Genomic DNA, 15,958 nt, shown 5'->3' with positions numbered 1-15,958 from the left:
TGAAGGAGAGACGGCGTGTCTGAGGCTACAGGGGACTCTGTGTGTGGGCAGCGCGAGAAAGGCGGGAACGGGGCATTAGCGGGCGGCCAGGCGGGCGCGTGGCTTCGCAGTCTCTCCCACCTGCCCCGACCCAGTCAGGGCACTCACTGGGTAGGCCTTCAGGTCGGGTTGGGTTTTCTTCTGAGGGAGATTTGTGAGGGCGAAGGGGCACAAACACGAAGGGCGCCAGGCAGAGAATATTCAACCGCAGTAGGAACTGTGGGGGAGCTCCTCTCACTATTATCGGTTATTTTATCAATAGTATTGACGGGGAACCTGGGCTGAGGCGGCTGGTTTGAGGGAGCGCTCGCCATGGCAGCTGGATCTAATGACTGGGCGGCGGGGAGAGGACGATAGTTACCTCGGAGAGGCTCCTGAGGGAAACAGGCCCGTGGGGAGGGGTCGCAGGCCCGTGTGTATTAATCCGCTCGTGTCCGTGTGCAGGTGAGCCCCGAGGTTGCCGGAGACGAGGATTCGTGCTCGCCGTCCACCCCGCTCTCGCCTTCTTCGTCTTCTCCGCGCTCGCTGAATTCGGGCCCGGGCGGATGCGCGCCCAGCAAGTGCATCTGCAGCAGCTGCGGCCAGGAGATAATCGACAAGTACCTTCTGAAGGTGAGTTGGAGGGCCTTGCAAGTCTGGGCCTTGGAGCGGGAAATGAATGGGCTTCGAGCTCACAGTTGGGGCTTCAAGGAAGGCAAAATCTGTCCGCCAGGATCCCAGATTTTTTGCTCTCCTGAAAGGATCACCTCCTGATAGACACTCGGGACGGGGAGAGATTGTGCTTTCCAGCAGGTGATCAAAAGTTACTTAAAACGCACGCTTCTTGGGTCAATAGTACCTTTTGAACGAGTTTGTTTTTTTAAAAGCTCTTTTGCAGGAAAACACTTTCAAAAAGTACTGCTAGAAAATGCTATGGGCCTTTGCAGAGGTTTCCCACCCTCCTCCTAGAAATGAAGTAACTTGTTTCACTTTACTTGGATATTTAAGAAATCTAAAAGCTGAAATCACTACAGATTTAAGGAGATTTGCTCACTGAATTTGCAACACTATTTCTTTGCAGTCACAATTTGTTTCCTTGACTACTGGGCTACTCTTAACCTTTGGTGTTATATTTAGGATCATTTGTTTAGTGCACATATTTGCTACAAAACAGGGCCACTGTTTTGACAAATTCAAACTCAGAATTATGTTGCAGGTTTTAAAAGCTGCCTTACTCAAGTGAAGTTTCCTCTTCGGCTTATAAATGTCATATGTGCACTAGATCATGGGTTAGTAGGCACTAATCAAAACTGAAGTCTGGTTTTGTTGTAAAAAGCCAGATAATTTGGATTTCACAATCATTAGACTGTCTTGAGTTTGTCAGTAGATTTCTGTAAGAGGCTCCAAATCTGGGCCATGCTGAAACTAGGAAATAGCTTAATTTTTCCCTGCTCACTCCTGAAGTGTCTTAAATACCACTTTACAAACACAATACAATAAATGTCTACCTAGGAGCTTACTTCATTGGCTGCAATAGGACTTATTCTCAGGTTAATGTGTGTAGAATTGAAGTATTCAATAGCATCCATACTTTTAAAATCTGAAGTGGAAAGTTAAATATAAACAAATCTGGAAGCATAATGCAGAGTCACTTGTTGTAGAATGCATATATTTTATCTTGCTGTTTGGTTCATGAAATGGTGCCTTAGTAAAAGGTCTTCTCCTGGCTGAATATAAAATTTAAATTATTCATCTGACCTGGCCAGATAATCTAAGGAGGTTGTGTGTTCAAAATAGATTGCACTTGCAGTATTAGGAATAAATGTGTTCCATTGCTTTAAGCTTGCTGGAGACATAAAAGTAAATTACCAGTTTTCAAAATTTGGATGAAGAAACACTATTTCTGAAATCCCCAGTGATCATAACCACCAGCGCAGAAAACGAATCTCAATTACATATGTATTTTCTTGTGGTGCTTTTAATTTCTGGCACCTAAAAAAAAAAAACCCACACAAAAAAACCCCAACCCAACCTGAAATTACATTTGATATTCTTACTTAATATTTGATTATAATTGTAATATTATATGGATGGGCTTATGGAGGTGCAACTGCTGGCTTCTGTATTTGAAAGGAGATTAGTCTGTATCTTTTTCTTTCTTCCTTTTTTGTTTGCCAGAAGTTCTGTGATTGCCTGGCAGCTAATGTAGGAATTTAGGAAGCAGGCATGAAACAAGATTTTAAAGATAATTTTTGGGTTTATCTTGCCAACATGGTACATTGGGGAAATTATTGTGTGTGAGCGTTGCAGTATATCTGCACACAGAATATGGGAGTGGATATTTGTCATCTAAAGTTTGGTATAACACAGGCATAGGCAAACTCGGCCCTCCAGATGTTTTGGGACTACAACTCCCATCATCCCTGACCACTGTTCCTGTTTGCTATAATATTTATACCCCACCAATCTGGCTGGGCTTCCCCAGCCACTCTGGATGGCTTCCAACAAAATAATAAAAATCCAATAATGCATCATACATTAAAAGCTTCTCTAAACAGGGCTGCCTTCAGATGTCTTCCAAAAGTCTGGTAGTAGTTGTTCTCTTTGACATCTGGTGGGAGGGTGTTCCAAAGGACGGGTGCCACTACCAAGAAGGCCCTCTGTCTGGTTTCCTGTAACTTGGCTTCTCGCAGTGAGGGAATCGCCAGAAGGCCCTCAGCGCTGGACCTCAGTGTCCAGGCAGAACGATGGGGATGGAGACGCTCCTTCAGATATACTGGACTGAGGCGGCTGCTACTACTACAACATTTGGACCCCACCTTTTCTCCAAGGAGCTCAAGCTCATGTATATGATTCTCCCCCCCTTCCTTTTCTCTCTCACAACAATCCTGTGAGGTAGGTTAGGCTGAGAGTTTGTGATTGGCACAGGGCCACCTAGTGAGCTTCATGACCAAGTGGGGATTAAAATCCTAGTCTTCCAGATCATAGTCAAACACTTGAATGAAGAGTGAACCCTTAGCATAAAACAGCTTGAGGTCCCCAAAAATGTTTCCAACTGCTGATTAAAAAGTAACATGATGCAGACTGCAAGGATAAAGTGGTAATACTACATAGGACTATTAATTGTTTATGCTGCAGATCAAACTTGTGATGATTAGGCTGCATCTGGAGTTCTGTGTCCAGTTGTGGGTGCCGCACATCAAGAGGTCCAAGCTGGAGGGTGCTCGGAGGAGAGCAATCCATATATCAAAGTGGGTCTAGATACCGAATCCTATGAGGAATGGTTGAAAGAGCTGGTTGTGTTTAGCCGCCCTAGAAGAAAGACTATTAATGGGAGACGTGAGGCTGTTGTGCAAGACGGAGTGAAATTGCAATTGTACAGCATTAGAAGAAACCTCTCGAGCTGTTCAGCGCTGTAGCATGGTTCCTTGGGAGCTGATGGACTCTTCTTCATTGGAGGCATTGGGAAGTTGGAGCAGATGATTTCGGGGACCCTTGAAGCTCTGTGCTTCTTTGACTTCAGTTGTTATGAACATGTTCCGTAGCCCTCCGTACTGCTGCTCCTAGCACTGGTGGTGAAGTCAGAGAGAGAGAATGATGCTTGTTTGTGAATTAGGTAGTTAATCTTTTTCACTGATGTGACTTTGTTTCCAACTCGTGGACAACAATGTGGCAATTACTCTTTCCCTCTTCCCATTATTGAAGAAACAAACACAGGAGTGTTGCATTGTAGCTTACTGGTAAATTCTTCTAGCGTGGGGAATATGTTTATACAGTTACAGCAAATACCACTGACAATCGACAATGGTAAACTCTGCAAGCAGGGTTCAATCGCAGTTGGTAGGATTGTTTATGCTGTTTCAAGGCTTAGGCAATGTTGTTTATGTATCTTTTGTGTACATCGTGCTCATTTCAGAAGGTCATGGTAAGTCAGTTACGTGACTGTTATGTGATCAAAGGTAGTTCAAAACTGTATTCAAAACTCCAAACTTTCAGTTACAACACTGCACCTTAAACAACAGAGAACTTTAAAAATTCATTTTTTAAACCAATACAGTGATGAATTACCATCAAGGACTATTAGTTTTCCTTCAGCATCTGACTTCACTGATTTGATCACACCTCTAACTTTATCAAACGTTAAATTCTTGTTTCATAGCGTTTCTTTAGTAAGGCTGTTGGCATTTTTGAAATGGCTTAGTGGAAAACTAATATATCTATTTAGTGTTCTGCATCTTGGGTTATTACCAAATCGCCAAGTGACAATCAATTGAGCTACAAATTTTCTGAAAACTTTATTCTTGCTATTAAAACTTAGTACAGTGGTTCACCAAGTGGATGGTATCTCCCCGGGGAGGACGGGACTAAGAGGCGTGGGGTGAGGGTGGGTGCTGGCGTTATGCCACTCCAAAGCCTTTGATTGCTTCTTTACAAAGGCCTGGCTAGAGCACTAGAGCAAAAAAACACCACCTTGGTATTTCATGTTTTATTGCTCTTATCATTTTCAAAGCCATTTCCTTTGGTCACATTTGTTTTTATTTGCAATTCTGAATTGTTGCAAGGTACCCAATCATTGGTAATAGGTAACTGATTCTCTTACTGTATATCTGTGGTAGGTGAAAGTTTGTGTTTGTTTGGTAAGTAGCTACATATAAATATTTTAGGCTATAGATTTCATTCACCCTTTTGTTTTTATTAATAATGCAATAAAAAAGGTTCATGCAATATTGTTTGCTATATATTCTTTAAATTACAAGCTTAGAGTTTATGAATTCATTTTTTATATTTTCAGAATAAATATAAAATTACTACTGTTTTGAGTTTTACTGTGTTATCATCTTTGGTGGGTTGTGCAAACCACTGTTTTGAATAATGCTTTTTATAAGATAGGCTATAGAGGGCACTGGGGATGAGTTGAAGAAAGCAATGGGGCAAAGTTTGGGAGCCACTGATCTAGCAGAGGATTAAAGCATGTCTGTTCACACAATTCACTCTGATTGTGTCTATTACCTTGTCAGCACAAGTAATAAATGCAGCTAGGATATAGTTTGCTATGTGATAAACTACAACAATTGCACATCGGTTGTTTGGTTTGAGAGCATGGATCATTCATCAACTCCATCATTTAATGTAGCCAAGCAAGCTAACTTCCACTACGGTTGTGAATGATCCATGGTAAGTTTCATAATAAGCAAGCAGCTGAATAAGTGTTTCACTTTCTCATGCTTTAAATGGTAAGCTCTGCAGGGCAACTTCACCCCTTAAGTGCAGTTCAAGGTGATATGGTGTCAGCTAATACTGCCTTTCTGGATTAAACAGCTCCATAGTCATCCGTGCTATGTTGCCCTCTTCCCATAATGTTCTGTTAAAGCTTACACAAACACTTATTCTAAAGGCTAGAATAACTTGAATAACTTGAATATAAACCTGTGTCCAAAGTCTTGACTAGCTTTTGACTTGGGGCATGTTTGTGCTAGCTCATTTTCGTGTGATATGTCGTTGAAAATTGTTCAAGTAAAGGCTACACCTTTATATTTTTATTCTGTCACCCTTGTTATAGCCTGACCAGCAGGGGTGGTGTTGGAGGAGGCCTATGGGAGCTTCACCCTCCAGAATACTTGCCCCTTCTCTACCTTTTAGAAGCTTGTTTTATTACTTTGCAGTATATCTGTTTGCTATGTAAGCAAAGGTAAATTACCAGTGAGACTCCAGCCACTTGCAGTCTTAATTCTCCCAGAGGCAAATTAAACCCTGAGAGCAGGAGCTAGTTTGTGTGTTTCCTTCTGAAAGGTACCTTAAAATCACATCTTTACATTTAAATCAGAATTTGTATGTTTGGCCTCTGCCTCAAGTCTTTTATGCCCATGCTGACTTACGAATACTTATTGCTCATTTGCATGAAAATAAATAACCCATTGCTGCTAACTTATTTATTCAGGTGAATTGTGTGAGCAGGACTGGAAAATCAACAGAACCACCCCCTCGAATAAAATTGGGGAATACCAGGAGCAAAACAGTTCTCCCTTAAGATGCTTTTGTGCTGTTCTGTTCGGTCACTGTAGATGCACAGTCCCTCTGGGGAGAGAAGCTGTTTCTGGATTTCCACAAGTGGCTTTTCTTCCTTGCATTAAACAGAGCTCTGGCATGACTCATTTGTGTCAGTAGGGCTTGTAGTGGATAACTTCTCGATGAATTGTGCCCCTCTTGGGTGTAAAATTATTATTATTATTATTATTACTAGTAGTAGTATTAGAAATTCCATTTGTGATTGTTTTTTAGCTCTGTGGATTCTCACACTTGAGAGTCCTAAGTATTACTGTGAACTTTATTTCTTCAAGCCCTGTTTATATAGTTTGCTTAAATCACTGCTACCGAATGTAAAATTTCTTTCTCCTTTCATAGGTAAATGACTTGTGCTGGCATGTGCGGTGTCTCTCTTGCAGTGTATGTAGGACTTCTTTGGGAAGACACACCAGCTGCTATATCAAAGACAAAGACGTTTTCTGCAAACTAGACTATTTCAGGTATACTATGCTTTATTTACGTATGTGTTTATTGCATGTATGCATCAACTTTCTGTCAAAGCATTCTATGTGGTTTATAATATGAAACTATGAAATGTAAAACTGTCCCTATTGGAGGGGGTCAGTCAACTGGAGCACGACCTGATGTTGTTTGCCTCCCTCCATCGCTCTTCTTTCCTCTTATAGGGCAGGTGGTATCTTGTAATTACAAAATACTAAGATTATGACAGTAGACCCATGAATTTTTGTGTTTTATGTGCATGGACACATCCTAGTACAAAGAGGGCTTATTTGCACAGCAGTGCTCATGACTGAAACACACTATTGGCTGAGCTGGCAAAAACTGTTGGAAGTTGAGCCCAACGATACCCAAAAAGGACACAGGTTCCCCATCCCTGCTTTAGTGTCATTTGGTAGCCATTATTAGGCTACTTTCTGGGTAGCTGCTCTTGAACCATTCCCTCTCCATCTTGTCGTCCTCTTAATTTTTTTTTAATTGAAAAATGTTTATTTTTAGTTATTTAAAAAATCTGAAAAAATATGGCCCTTCACAAAACAAGCAAAACCTGCAGCATTCATGCCAGAAATTGGGAAACCAAATAAATCTTTTTAGGAACAGTTCCCCTTCTTAATTTAAGGATTGCATAACTCAAAGTAGGTATACAAGAAGCGGACCACAGGCTGGACCATACTCAAAGCTGAGTATTTTCCAGTCCATCTAACAGCAGAATCTTATGCATATCCTATGTATTTTAAATGGAACTCACTTTTAAATGGAACTCAATTAAAGGATTGTAGCCTATTTCTCCCATTGAGCTAACAAAGTGCTTAATGTCACTTGCATATATCCTGATTGAAAGAATTGCTGCAGAAGATCTGTTAGATAGATAGATAGATAGATAGATATGCACGCACCAACAAACAGTGTCATGGGGTGGTCTGGGATAGAGCATGGCTGGAAGAGTGTAGTTATCTGGAATTACTTGCAATCTGATGAAATCAATCTCAATATTATAACTTCAAAAAATGTTTTCGATTAAGCCCTGCTGCCATCTTCCTGTTTCCATCTACTCTCGCAAACTGCAATTGTTTCCTCCAGAAGGAAAGTATTTCTGTTGCATGCCAACACTTTGGGGAGTAAACTACTCCCGTTTCTTCTTTGCAGACCAAGATAAAACATGGAAATACTTTGCTGGTAGAGTAAGCTACTGCCATTGAAGGTGTAAGGAGAAACTCACCCTTTGTTATCTAAAGTGCTTGGGGTTTCTGACTGTAATAAAAGTACCTGGCCTTTCATCCTGAATAACACCTAATATGTCTGTTGAAAAGTCAGGAGAAAGAACTTGGAAACAGTTTTTAAAACTGACTATCAGATCCATGAAATCTACAGATGTGAAACTGGGAGGTGCTCTTCAGAAATACACCAAGTGCTCACTTGCACTGATTTTTTGACATTGTTTTGTACACTGGTGAGAGTAATAGAATTAATTCTCAAAATCTTCCCATTCTCAGCTCATTTGTCCTTCTGTTTCAGTGCCAACGATGGAGGGGGAATAGTGTCTAAACAGCAGAAAAATATTGTAGTAAAATGGCTCTAGTCAGACTCCTGCCATTATAATGCTTTACTAACAATTCATTTGGATTACTGCAATGCACTCTACTTGGGGATTCATTTGGTGCAGAATTCTGCTGTCTGCTTTCACAACATTCACCTAACTGTTACCGTATTTTTCGCCCTATAGGGCGCACCTAGTTTTTTTGGGGGGGGAAATAAAAAAAATTATTTCCCCCCAGACACGGGGCTGGGACGGTGGAAGCCCAAGCTTCCCCCAACCCCAGCCCCCAGAACAGGCTGCTATCCACAAGCCTAGGGAGCCCGGCGGGAACTCCCGCGGGCTCCCAAGGCTTGCGGATAGCTTCCTGAAGCCTGGAGAACGAGAGGGGTCGGTGCGCACCGACCCCTCTCGCTCTCCAGGCTTCAGCGAAAGCCTGCATTCGCCCCATAGGACACACACACATTTCCCCTTCATTTTTGGAGGGGGAAAAGTGCATCCTGTAGGGCGAAAAATGCGGTAATTTCCAAATTACATTTGAGGGCCTTCTCAGTGGTGGTGCCCACCCTGTGGAACGCCTTCCCATCAGATGTCGAGGAAATAAACAACTATCTGACTTTTATCTGAAAGCAGCCCTGTTTAGGGAAGCTTTTAATGTTTGATATTTTATTCTGTTTTTAATCTCTTGGGAGCCACCCAGAGTGGCTGGGGAAACGCAGGGTATAAATAATTTATTATTATTATTATTATTATTATTATTATTATTATTATTATTACTACTACTACTACTATTTATTTAGCTTTCACACAACTGGAACTATAGTGGAGTATAGTGTCCTCATTTCCATGTTTTTTTTATAAACAGATCGTCCCCCTGCCCCCAAAAGCCAATAACGCAGAAATGAGCACACAGCTTGCACTATTTTCCACCATAGTTCCATAAGCGGCTTATGTGTGAAAATGCAAATATAATATGGAACTTAATAGTCATTAAAATGGAATGAACCCCCATGTGAATGCAGCCTGTATTGCAAACGTCCCATCCCCCCCGCTTTTTACCTCTTTAATGCCCTAAATGGCCTAGGCCAGGGGTCGGTTTACCTTGCCTGGGCTGGATCAGTCCTTCAGAGAACCCTCCATGGGCTGGGTTCTCGCCTGCGATTTCCGGCATCTGCGTGTGCGCAGACATGATTTCCGGTGCTGCAGAAGTGAGTCCCCACACCGCGCTACGCTGGTTTAGCACAGTGCTCCAGGACTCGCCAAGAGGGCAGCTCAGTTCTGGGGTGGATCGTGGGCCAGTTAAACAGCCAGTGTGGGCCGCACATTGCCGACCTCTGGCCTAGGCTCTTTGTACCTGAAAGAGCAGCTGTTCTCTGCATATTTTCCTCCATTGCCTGAGCTAAAGAGGGGAAACGCTACTATGGCTTCCCTCTGTTTTTTTTTTCATAGTTGAGTTTGATGGAGCAAAGTAGGCCTTGATGGTTCTACTGACTCTTAGAACTTAGCCCAGAGGTATCTATCCACTTCACAAGAATATCACATTCTTTTGGTTACTTGTCTAAGCCGACTGCTGAAAAAACTTTCCATGGTGTTGCCTAGCTATATGGACTGTTCCTTCTGAGTTATGATGCACTTATTTTGTAGTTTTATTGCTGCTTTTGTGCTGGGCTTTTTATTGCACAAAGTTTTGTGTATTAAACATTAGTTGCCCTCCTATTTTTCTTAATGGTAATAAATTATCATCTCCCGGACACAGAGTGGTAATATATGTATGGAGTAAGGAGGAATATCCTATACCTTTTTAAAAGAAAGCTATAGAATAAAAAGGTGTAGGGTACTGCCTGACTCAACACCTTTCTGACTTGGATAGCAAGTATTAAACACAATTTTTTAAAAAGATACCCCTGCTGCATCAAGATATAATCTCGCGTAACACCATGTGTATGACATAACAGGGCTCCTGGGCTGACTTGCCTCAAAGCGGTATGACTTGTCCTTATGAGATCTCTGTTCCCACAAGAATACATAAGGGAACGTCATCTCAAAAGTTCAAACACTAATTGCAAAGTCAGGCAATCCTCCTTTTTTTCTGAAGCAGTTGAGTGGAACTTAAGCAAATCCCAGCTTTCAATGAGACTAGTAGCATTTATGATGAACTTCATAATACCCGTAATGTAGCTTCATAATTTAACTTGAGTGGCAGTTGTATGATGAATGGCTGCTATTTTCTCTTCCCTTCTTTTGTTACAGACGGTATGGAACTCGTTGTTCTCGCTGCGGCAGGCATATCCATTCCACTGACTGGGTCCGAAGAGCTAAGGGAAATGTGTATCACCTGGCATGCTTTGCCTGCTTCTCCTGCAAAAGGCAGCTTTCCACAGGGGAGGAGTTTGCTTTGGTGGAAGAGAAAGTCCTCTGTAGGGTACATTATGACTGCATGTTGGATAATCTGAAACGAGAAGTTGAAAATGGTAACTCTCCTTCTTGATGTTAGGTCCCTAGGCTGTATTCCTTTTTTTGTTTGTTTGTTTCATGTGGAGGGAAAAACACACACACACCCCAGTAGGTTCTGGAAACCAGATTAACTTGATCATTTTCTCTGTAACTAATGTATAAATGTAGCATGCATGCAATTGCATGAGGAGTTGGTCACCTGTAGTTTTCACTCTTGTTCTAAGAAGCATTTTATCTCTCCTCTGCTTTCCTCCAGTGTTTTTAATCTGTGGCATTGGCAAAGTAAAATTCTCCATGCCACACAGGCCACTTCAGATTGCCATAATTGCTTGTAGGTGGATGCTAGTGGTGCTATGTTTGCACTTCATTAAAAAAAGGGGAGGCACCACTGTTGCTCCTGAAGTTTGCAGATTTTTCAAAGCATGGTATCCCAAGTCCATTACAGTGGTACCTCGGGTTACATACGCTTCAGGTTAAATATGCTTCAGGTTACAGACTCCACTAACCCAGAAATATTACCTCAGGTTAAGAACTTTGCTTCAGGATGAGAACAGAAATTGTGCAGTGGCAGCGCGGCAGCAGCAGGAGGCCCCATTAGCTAAAGTGGTGCTTCAGGTTAAGAACAGTTTCAGGTTAAGAACGGACCTCCAGAACGAATTAAGTACGTAACCAGAGGTACCACTGTACATGTTTGTCCTTCCCAAGCAATGTAGTTCCATTTGATCCACAGTTGCGAGGAAGTGGTGTAGTAAACATTTCTCATTGGGCGGATAGAGTTACACTGTAATTCAAACCCCCTCTGTGACCGGTTTTGGGGGTGGGAGTTGGATTGTCTATCGTTTTCCCATACTCTCCTCAGAACCATCCCTCCCACTCAATGTGCTAGTTGGAGGAAGGGGCCAGCAGCAAGATCTCTGTTGGTGGCAGACTGTGGAGAGCTCCATAATGGAGTGTTACTGGGTTGGGGAAGGGCTGGGTTCACCCTGGATCTGCTGGACCCTGAGCCAACTCCACTACCATCACATGATGGCTCAATTGATGCACCAGCTCTGCCATAGCAACTTTCATGCTCCCTCTTCCCATTCCACACCAGCCAGTGTGAATGGCAAGGCTTTGCTGGTGACTCTGCTTCTCCTTTTAAGCTCTACTGCTCCCCACTTGGGATTTGGATTGTAGTTTAAATGATCTGAATTTAGCCCTTGACAAGAACTATAAGGAGCTTGATTTTTTTTTTTTATGTCCATAGCATTTAGCATTATTTCTCTCAACTCGATTCAGAATAAAACTGGTTTTTAATCAAGGCCATGTCATATTCCTGTTTGGTGGTTCATGGATTCTCTTCCTACACCTCTCCCCCGCCCAAAATAAAAATGAAGGCCTGCGCTTGCAGCCAGGACCCTGATCTGAAACATGCTTAAAAAATAGAATACCAAATCTGGTACAAACTCAAGATAATTATGTAGAGTTGCAAAATAATGAAAAATTGATAATTCCATATTCAGGTATATCCTTAATACAAGAAGTCTATTTTAGCATAACGTCTGTAACTAATGACTGGTGTTGGTACTGTCAAAACTTCGACTTTGTCTTCTTTTTAATTTCAGGTAATGGTATCAGTATGGAAGGTGCATTGCTAACAGAACAAGACATTAATCACCCAAAACCAGCAAAAAGGGCGCGGACCAGTTTCACAGCAGATCAGCTTCAGGTAGAGCCCTGGCATGGTACAATGCCTCTAACGAAATACAGCTGTGGGTTGTTGGTGTGGGGTGGGAGGGGGAAAGATAAGGACTTTATGCTCTGCATCACTTAATAATTATATTAAATTTAGCTGGTTATGAAGAAATTCTCTCCACTGCAGATATTTCTCCTGGTGTCAAAGGCACAGCATGTTTCTGGAATATTCTTGCAAGTGTTAGCTGTTGTTCCATGTGAAATAGTTACTCTTCAGCATTTCTGTTTCCCAGAAGGCAGCTGGTAATTCTGTAAAGTGGAAATGTAAATGCTGATCTGTTTTGACTACTTGATGAAATTCATTAAACCAGACATTTCCATCACTACACATAATTATAATAGGAGACTAAATAGTTTCAGTTCTGTGCAACATGAAGAGAAGTCCTAGAAAATGTGCAGAATATAACTTTACAGGAAACAGATATTTTCAGTGTCTTGCATTTCACCATAGCTGCCAAACCCAAGTGGCAATCAAAACCATGGCTCTTCAGCACAGGCATCACTGTCAAGTTCAGATAAGCAGAGGCTGAAGCTTAGCAATGGTGGGGTCAGTATGAACTTTGCAAAACTGATATCTTTGTGCTCCGTGGGGGGGGGAATCTCCTATGCTACCCCTGAGTTCCGTTAACTACTTTTGTTCTGTGGTAGATAAACTTGCAGTTCCTTATCACAACCACTCTAGCACCTGCCTACTTCCACTTTCTGCTTTATAATTCATTCTTGTTCAGTAGCTTAGTACCTTTGCTGCCATATAAGCATAAATAAATCCTATGCGCATTGAATCTTAAGTTGCCCCTTTTAAGGCAAAATGCCAACTTCCACATTGCTTTACAATCTCTTAAAATTAAAAGCAGTCTAATAAAACAGGATTAGGTACATTTCTATTGATAAAAAACAATTAGAAAGCAAAAATTGAACAGAAAAAGGGGGAAATTAATCTAAAGTTTGCTGACATAAAAGTTTTCAGTTCCTATTCAAAATATTTATTTCTGGTGTACTGGTATTTCTGGTATTACTTACATATGTGGGAAATAACCTAGTTTTGGATCCTAACATACACATTATTATGTGTATATAAAAGTGGCTGTTTAAGTTTTTAGGTGAGAAGCAATGGCCTGTCTGTTCAGAATGTTAAAATTGCCTTCCATATAGTCCTAGACATGTCCACTTAGATGTAAGCCCACTGAGTTCTGTGAGGCTTACTGACATGTAAACAGGCATAAGACAGCAGCCTTAATGTTGCAACAGGTAGTGCAATGGATACACAGGAAGCTCCATATGTACAGCAGAGCTTTTAGCCCTCAAAACAGCTTTTCCTCACCTCTACCAGCATCTGTTAAATAATACCACAGGAGCTTCAGACGCAGTATTTGAAGTTTTGCTCAGGCGATACGACATAGGTTCGCTTCAGCAGATTCAGGAAAGCACTTGCGTGTGCATAAACAGGTGTTTTGATCTGAGCCATAAAACTATTTATGCACTGAGTCTAGTTCAGGGGTCAGCAAACTTTTTCAGCAGGGGGCCGGTCCACTGTCCCTCAGACCTTGTGGGGGGCTGGACTATATTGGGGGGGGGAGAATGAATTCCTATGCTCCACAAATAACCCAGAGATGCATTTTAAATAAAAGGACACATTCTACTCATGTAAAAACATGCTGATTCCAGGACCGTCCACGGGCCGGATCTGGCCCCCTGGCCTTAGTTTGCCTACCCATGGTTTAGGTCTTCTACTTTTAAAGTTGTAAACAGCACCTCCTTTTTTCCACATCTAAAAATACCAAATAATATTTAGGTAGCAAACAATTAATTGCCTTAAACACATGTAATACTTTTTAATTTGGAGTTATTATTTGGCAATTTTCTCAAAGGACTGCAGTGGTTAATGGAATTGACAAGAATCTCATTTCTTTGCCCTTTATAGGAGTAGGAATATTTTATGCATGAAAATTCACTCATGTAGGGTTCAGCCCATTTTGTTGCATCTAGTGATGTTCATCCCATTGTGCAACAGATTTCTGTTCTTATAACAGGCTTCCCTTTTTTCACTCACCCTGTAGCTCTCTGCACCACCTCAAATAATTGTAGTGTCCCCCAACTCTCTGGAGCAGATTTTGGGACACAGGGAAGGAAAGGAAGGGGAAGTCCAGTTACAATATTGACCATTTGAGTTTATATAAGTCATAACTTTGGGGTACTGATATCAACAACTGAATATTCAGTTGACTTGTCTACCCAGCCATCAGTAACTCCAGTAGTTTACAGCTAGGTGTAGAAGTATCTTGACTCAATTAAACTTCAATCCTTCCACACCAAAATGGCCATGAGGTTTTCATTCAAAAAATGTAAAGTAATGGCCCTTTATCTCTTTTACAATGTTCATCAGAAAAGGCTTATGGCATACTATAGTTCCTGAACTATCAGTGCAGAACTATACTATGCGTTCCTGAACTATCAGTGCAGAACTAGAGATCAAATTAACAATAATATACACTAATCAAAAATCCACTTTCAACTTGAATAAGCTCCTGAAAGAAGTAGGGAAGAGTAAAAGCTAATTTTCAAAAATCATTTCACAGTAGGATTCACACAGTACACTTTTGGGCATGGTAACTTCACCAGGAGGTTATGTTTAACCATGCCCTGTGGTGTATATGTGCTGTGAATGTGCCTTAATGCGCCTTGCCTTTGCAAAAATTAGTATAGCCATTTCTAATTTCTTTCGTGTTCTGTTTCATACTAACATTGTTCATATTTGCAAACATTTTGTAAAGGAGGCCCTGATAGGGTAACAACTAGTTCTTGCCACATGAAGGTGCATTTTTGTAATACAAGTGTCACATAAAATGGATATGATCTGATTGAATAATGATGATGTCGTCACATGAAACCAGCTCTCAGTAACAAATGAGCTGGAATCTTGCTTTGATTTTTTTCTTTCTTTCACGTAATGTTGTATTCTAGTGCTGGAGCTAATCTGGTCACTGGGTTAGCTTAGCCTGCCTTGATGTGGTTTAGAAGTCTTTTATGTGGACAATGCACTCCTCAAAACTGCTGTTGGAGGTTGGAGCTATATGACTGCATCTTGTTTACTTATGCAGTCTGGCTAGTACATTAAAAAAAATTACAGTTTAAAAATAAAAAAATACTTCTTGCATTTTCCAGGTAATGCAAGCACAGTTTGCTCAGGACAACAATCCAGATGCACAAACACTCCAAAAACTGGCAGAAAGAACAGGCTTGAGCAGGCGTGTGATACAGGTAACTGTACTGCAGTTACTTCACAAGTACTGTGAGCAGAGCTTCTCAGCAGCATAAAGCTCCAAAGAACAGTTTTTCTATTGATCAGTATTCCTTAGCTAGAGTAGACCTTGTGTGATGTCTTTTACAGCAGTCCTGAAGCATTGATTTTGTTTTTTTGTTTTGTTGTTTCTTTAGGAAGAAAATGCACATCTAATGTCTTCCATCACATACTTTCACATTGCTGAAGGAACATAATTTAGGGTTGTCTTGCATGTGCCAGCAGCAATGTGAGTGATTAGTGACCCGTGGTGAACACTGACACCAGGAGCCCATGTTAGAAGCTCCCCCAACTTGTTGGTTGTACTAAAGTTTGATGTATCTTATTTTTAATTTGGGTCTACCTGGCCTCAGTAAAGAGCACACACAGGGAAAAAG

At 41.4% G+C, this 15,958-nt stretch overlaps 1 protein-coding gene across 4 annotated transcripts in view; it reads left to right on the top strand.

The window, feature by feature from the left end:
- Positions 1-15,958, top strand: part of LHX8 (LIM homeobox 8) — a 185,899-nt gene that overhangs the window by 3,480 nt on the left and 166,461 nt on the right. For 3 of the 4 annotated variants that reach the window (XR_014549733.1, XM_083621039.1, XM_083621040.1), the window contains exons 3-7: positions 484-651; positions 6,421-6,542; positions 10,346-10,566; positions 12,154-12,257; positions 15,446-15,541. Coding sequence is in view for 3 of the 4 variants with exons in the window: in XM_083621039.1 (XP_083477165.1) it covers positions 484-651; positions 6,421-6,542; positions 10,346-10,566; positions 12,154-12,257; positions 15,446-15,541 (711 nt within the window). In the remaining variant the exon portion in view is untranslated. The remainder of the gene's footprint in view (positions 1-483; positions 652-6,420; positions 6,543-10,345; positions 10,567-12,153; positions 12,258-15,445; positions 15,542-15,958) is intronic. The other variant, XM_083621041.1, reaches the window with a different exon arrangement.

Source organism: Podarcis filfolensis (assembly GCF_964270895.1).
Source record: "Podarcis filfolensis genome assembly, chromosome: 6".
In the NCBI taxonomy this organism is placed as follows: domain Eukaryota; kingdom Metazoa; phylum Chordata; class Lepidosauria; order Squamata; family Lacertidae; genus Podarcis; species Podarcis filfolensis.
The sequence above is the reverse complement of the archived record's forward strand: the minus strand, read 5'-3'. Positions and strand labels throughout refer to the sequence as shown.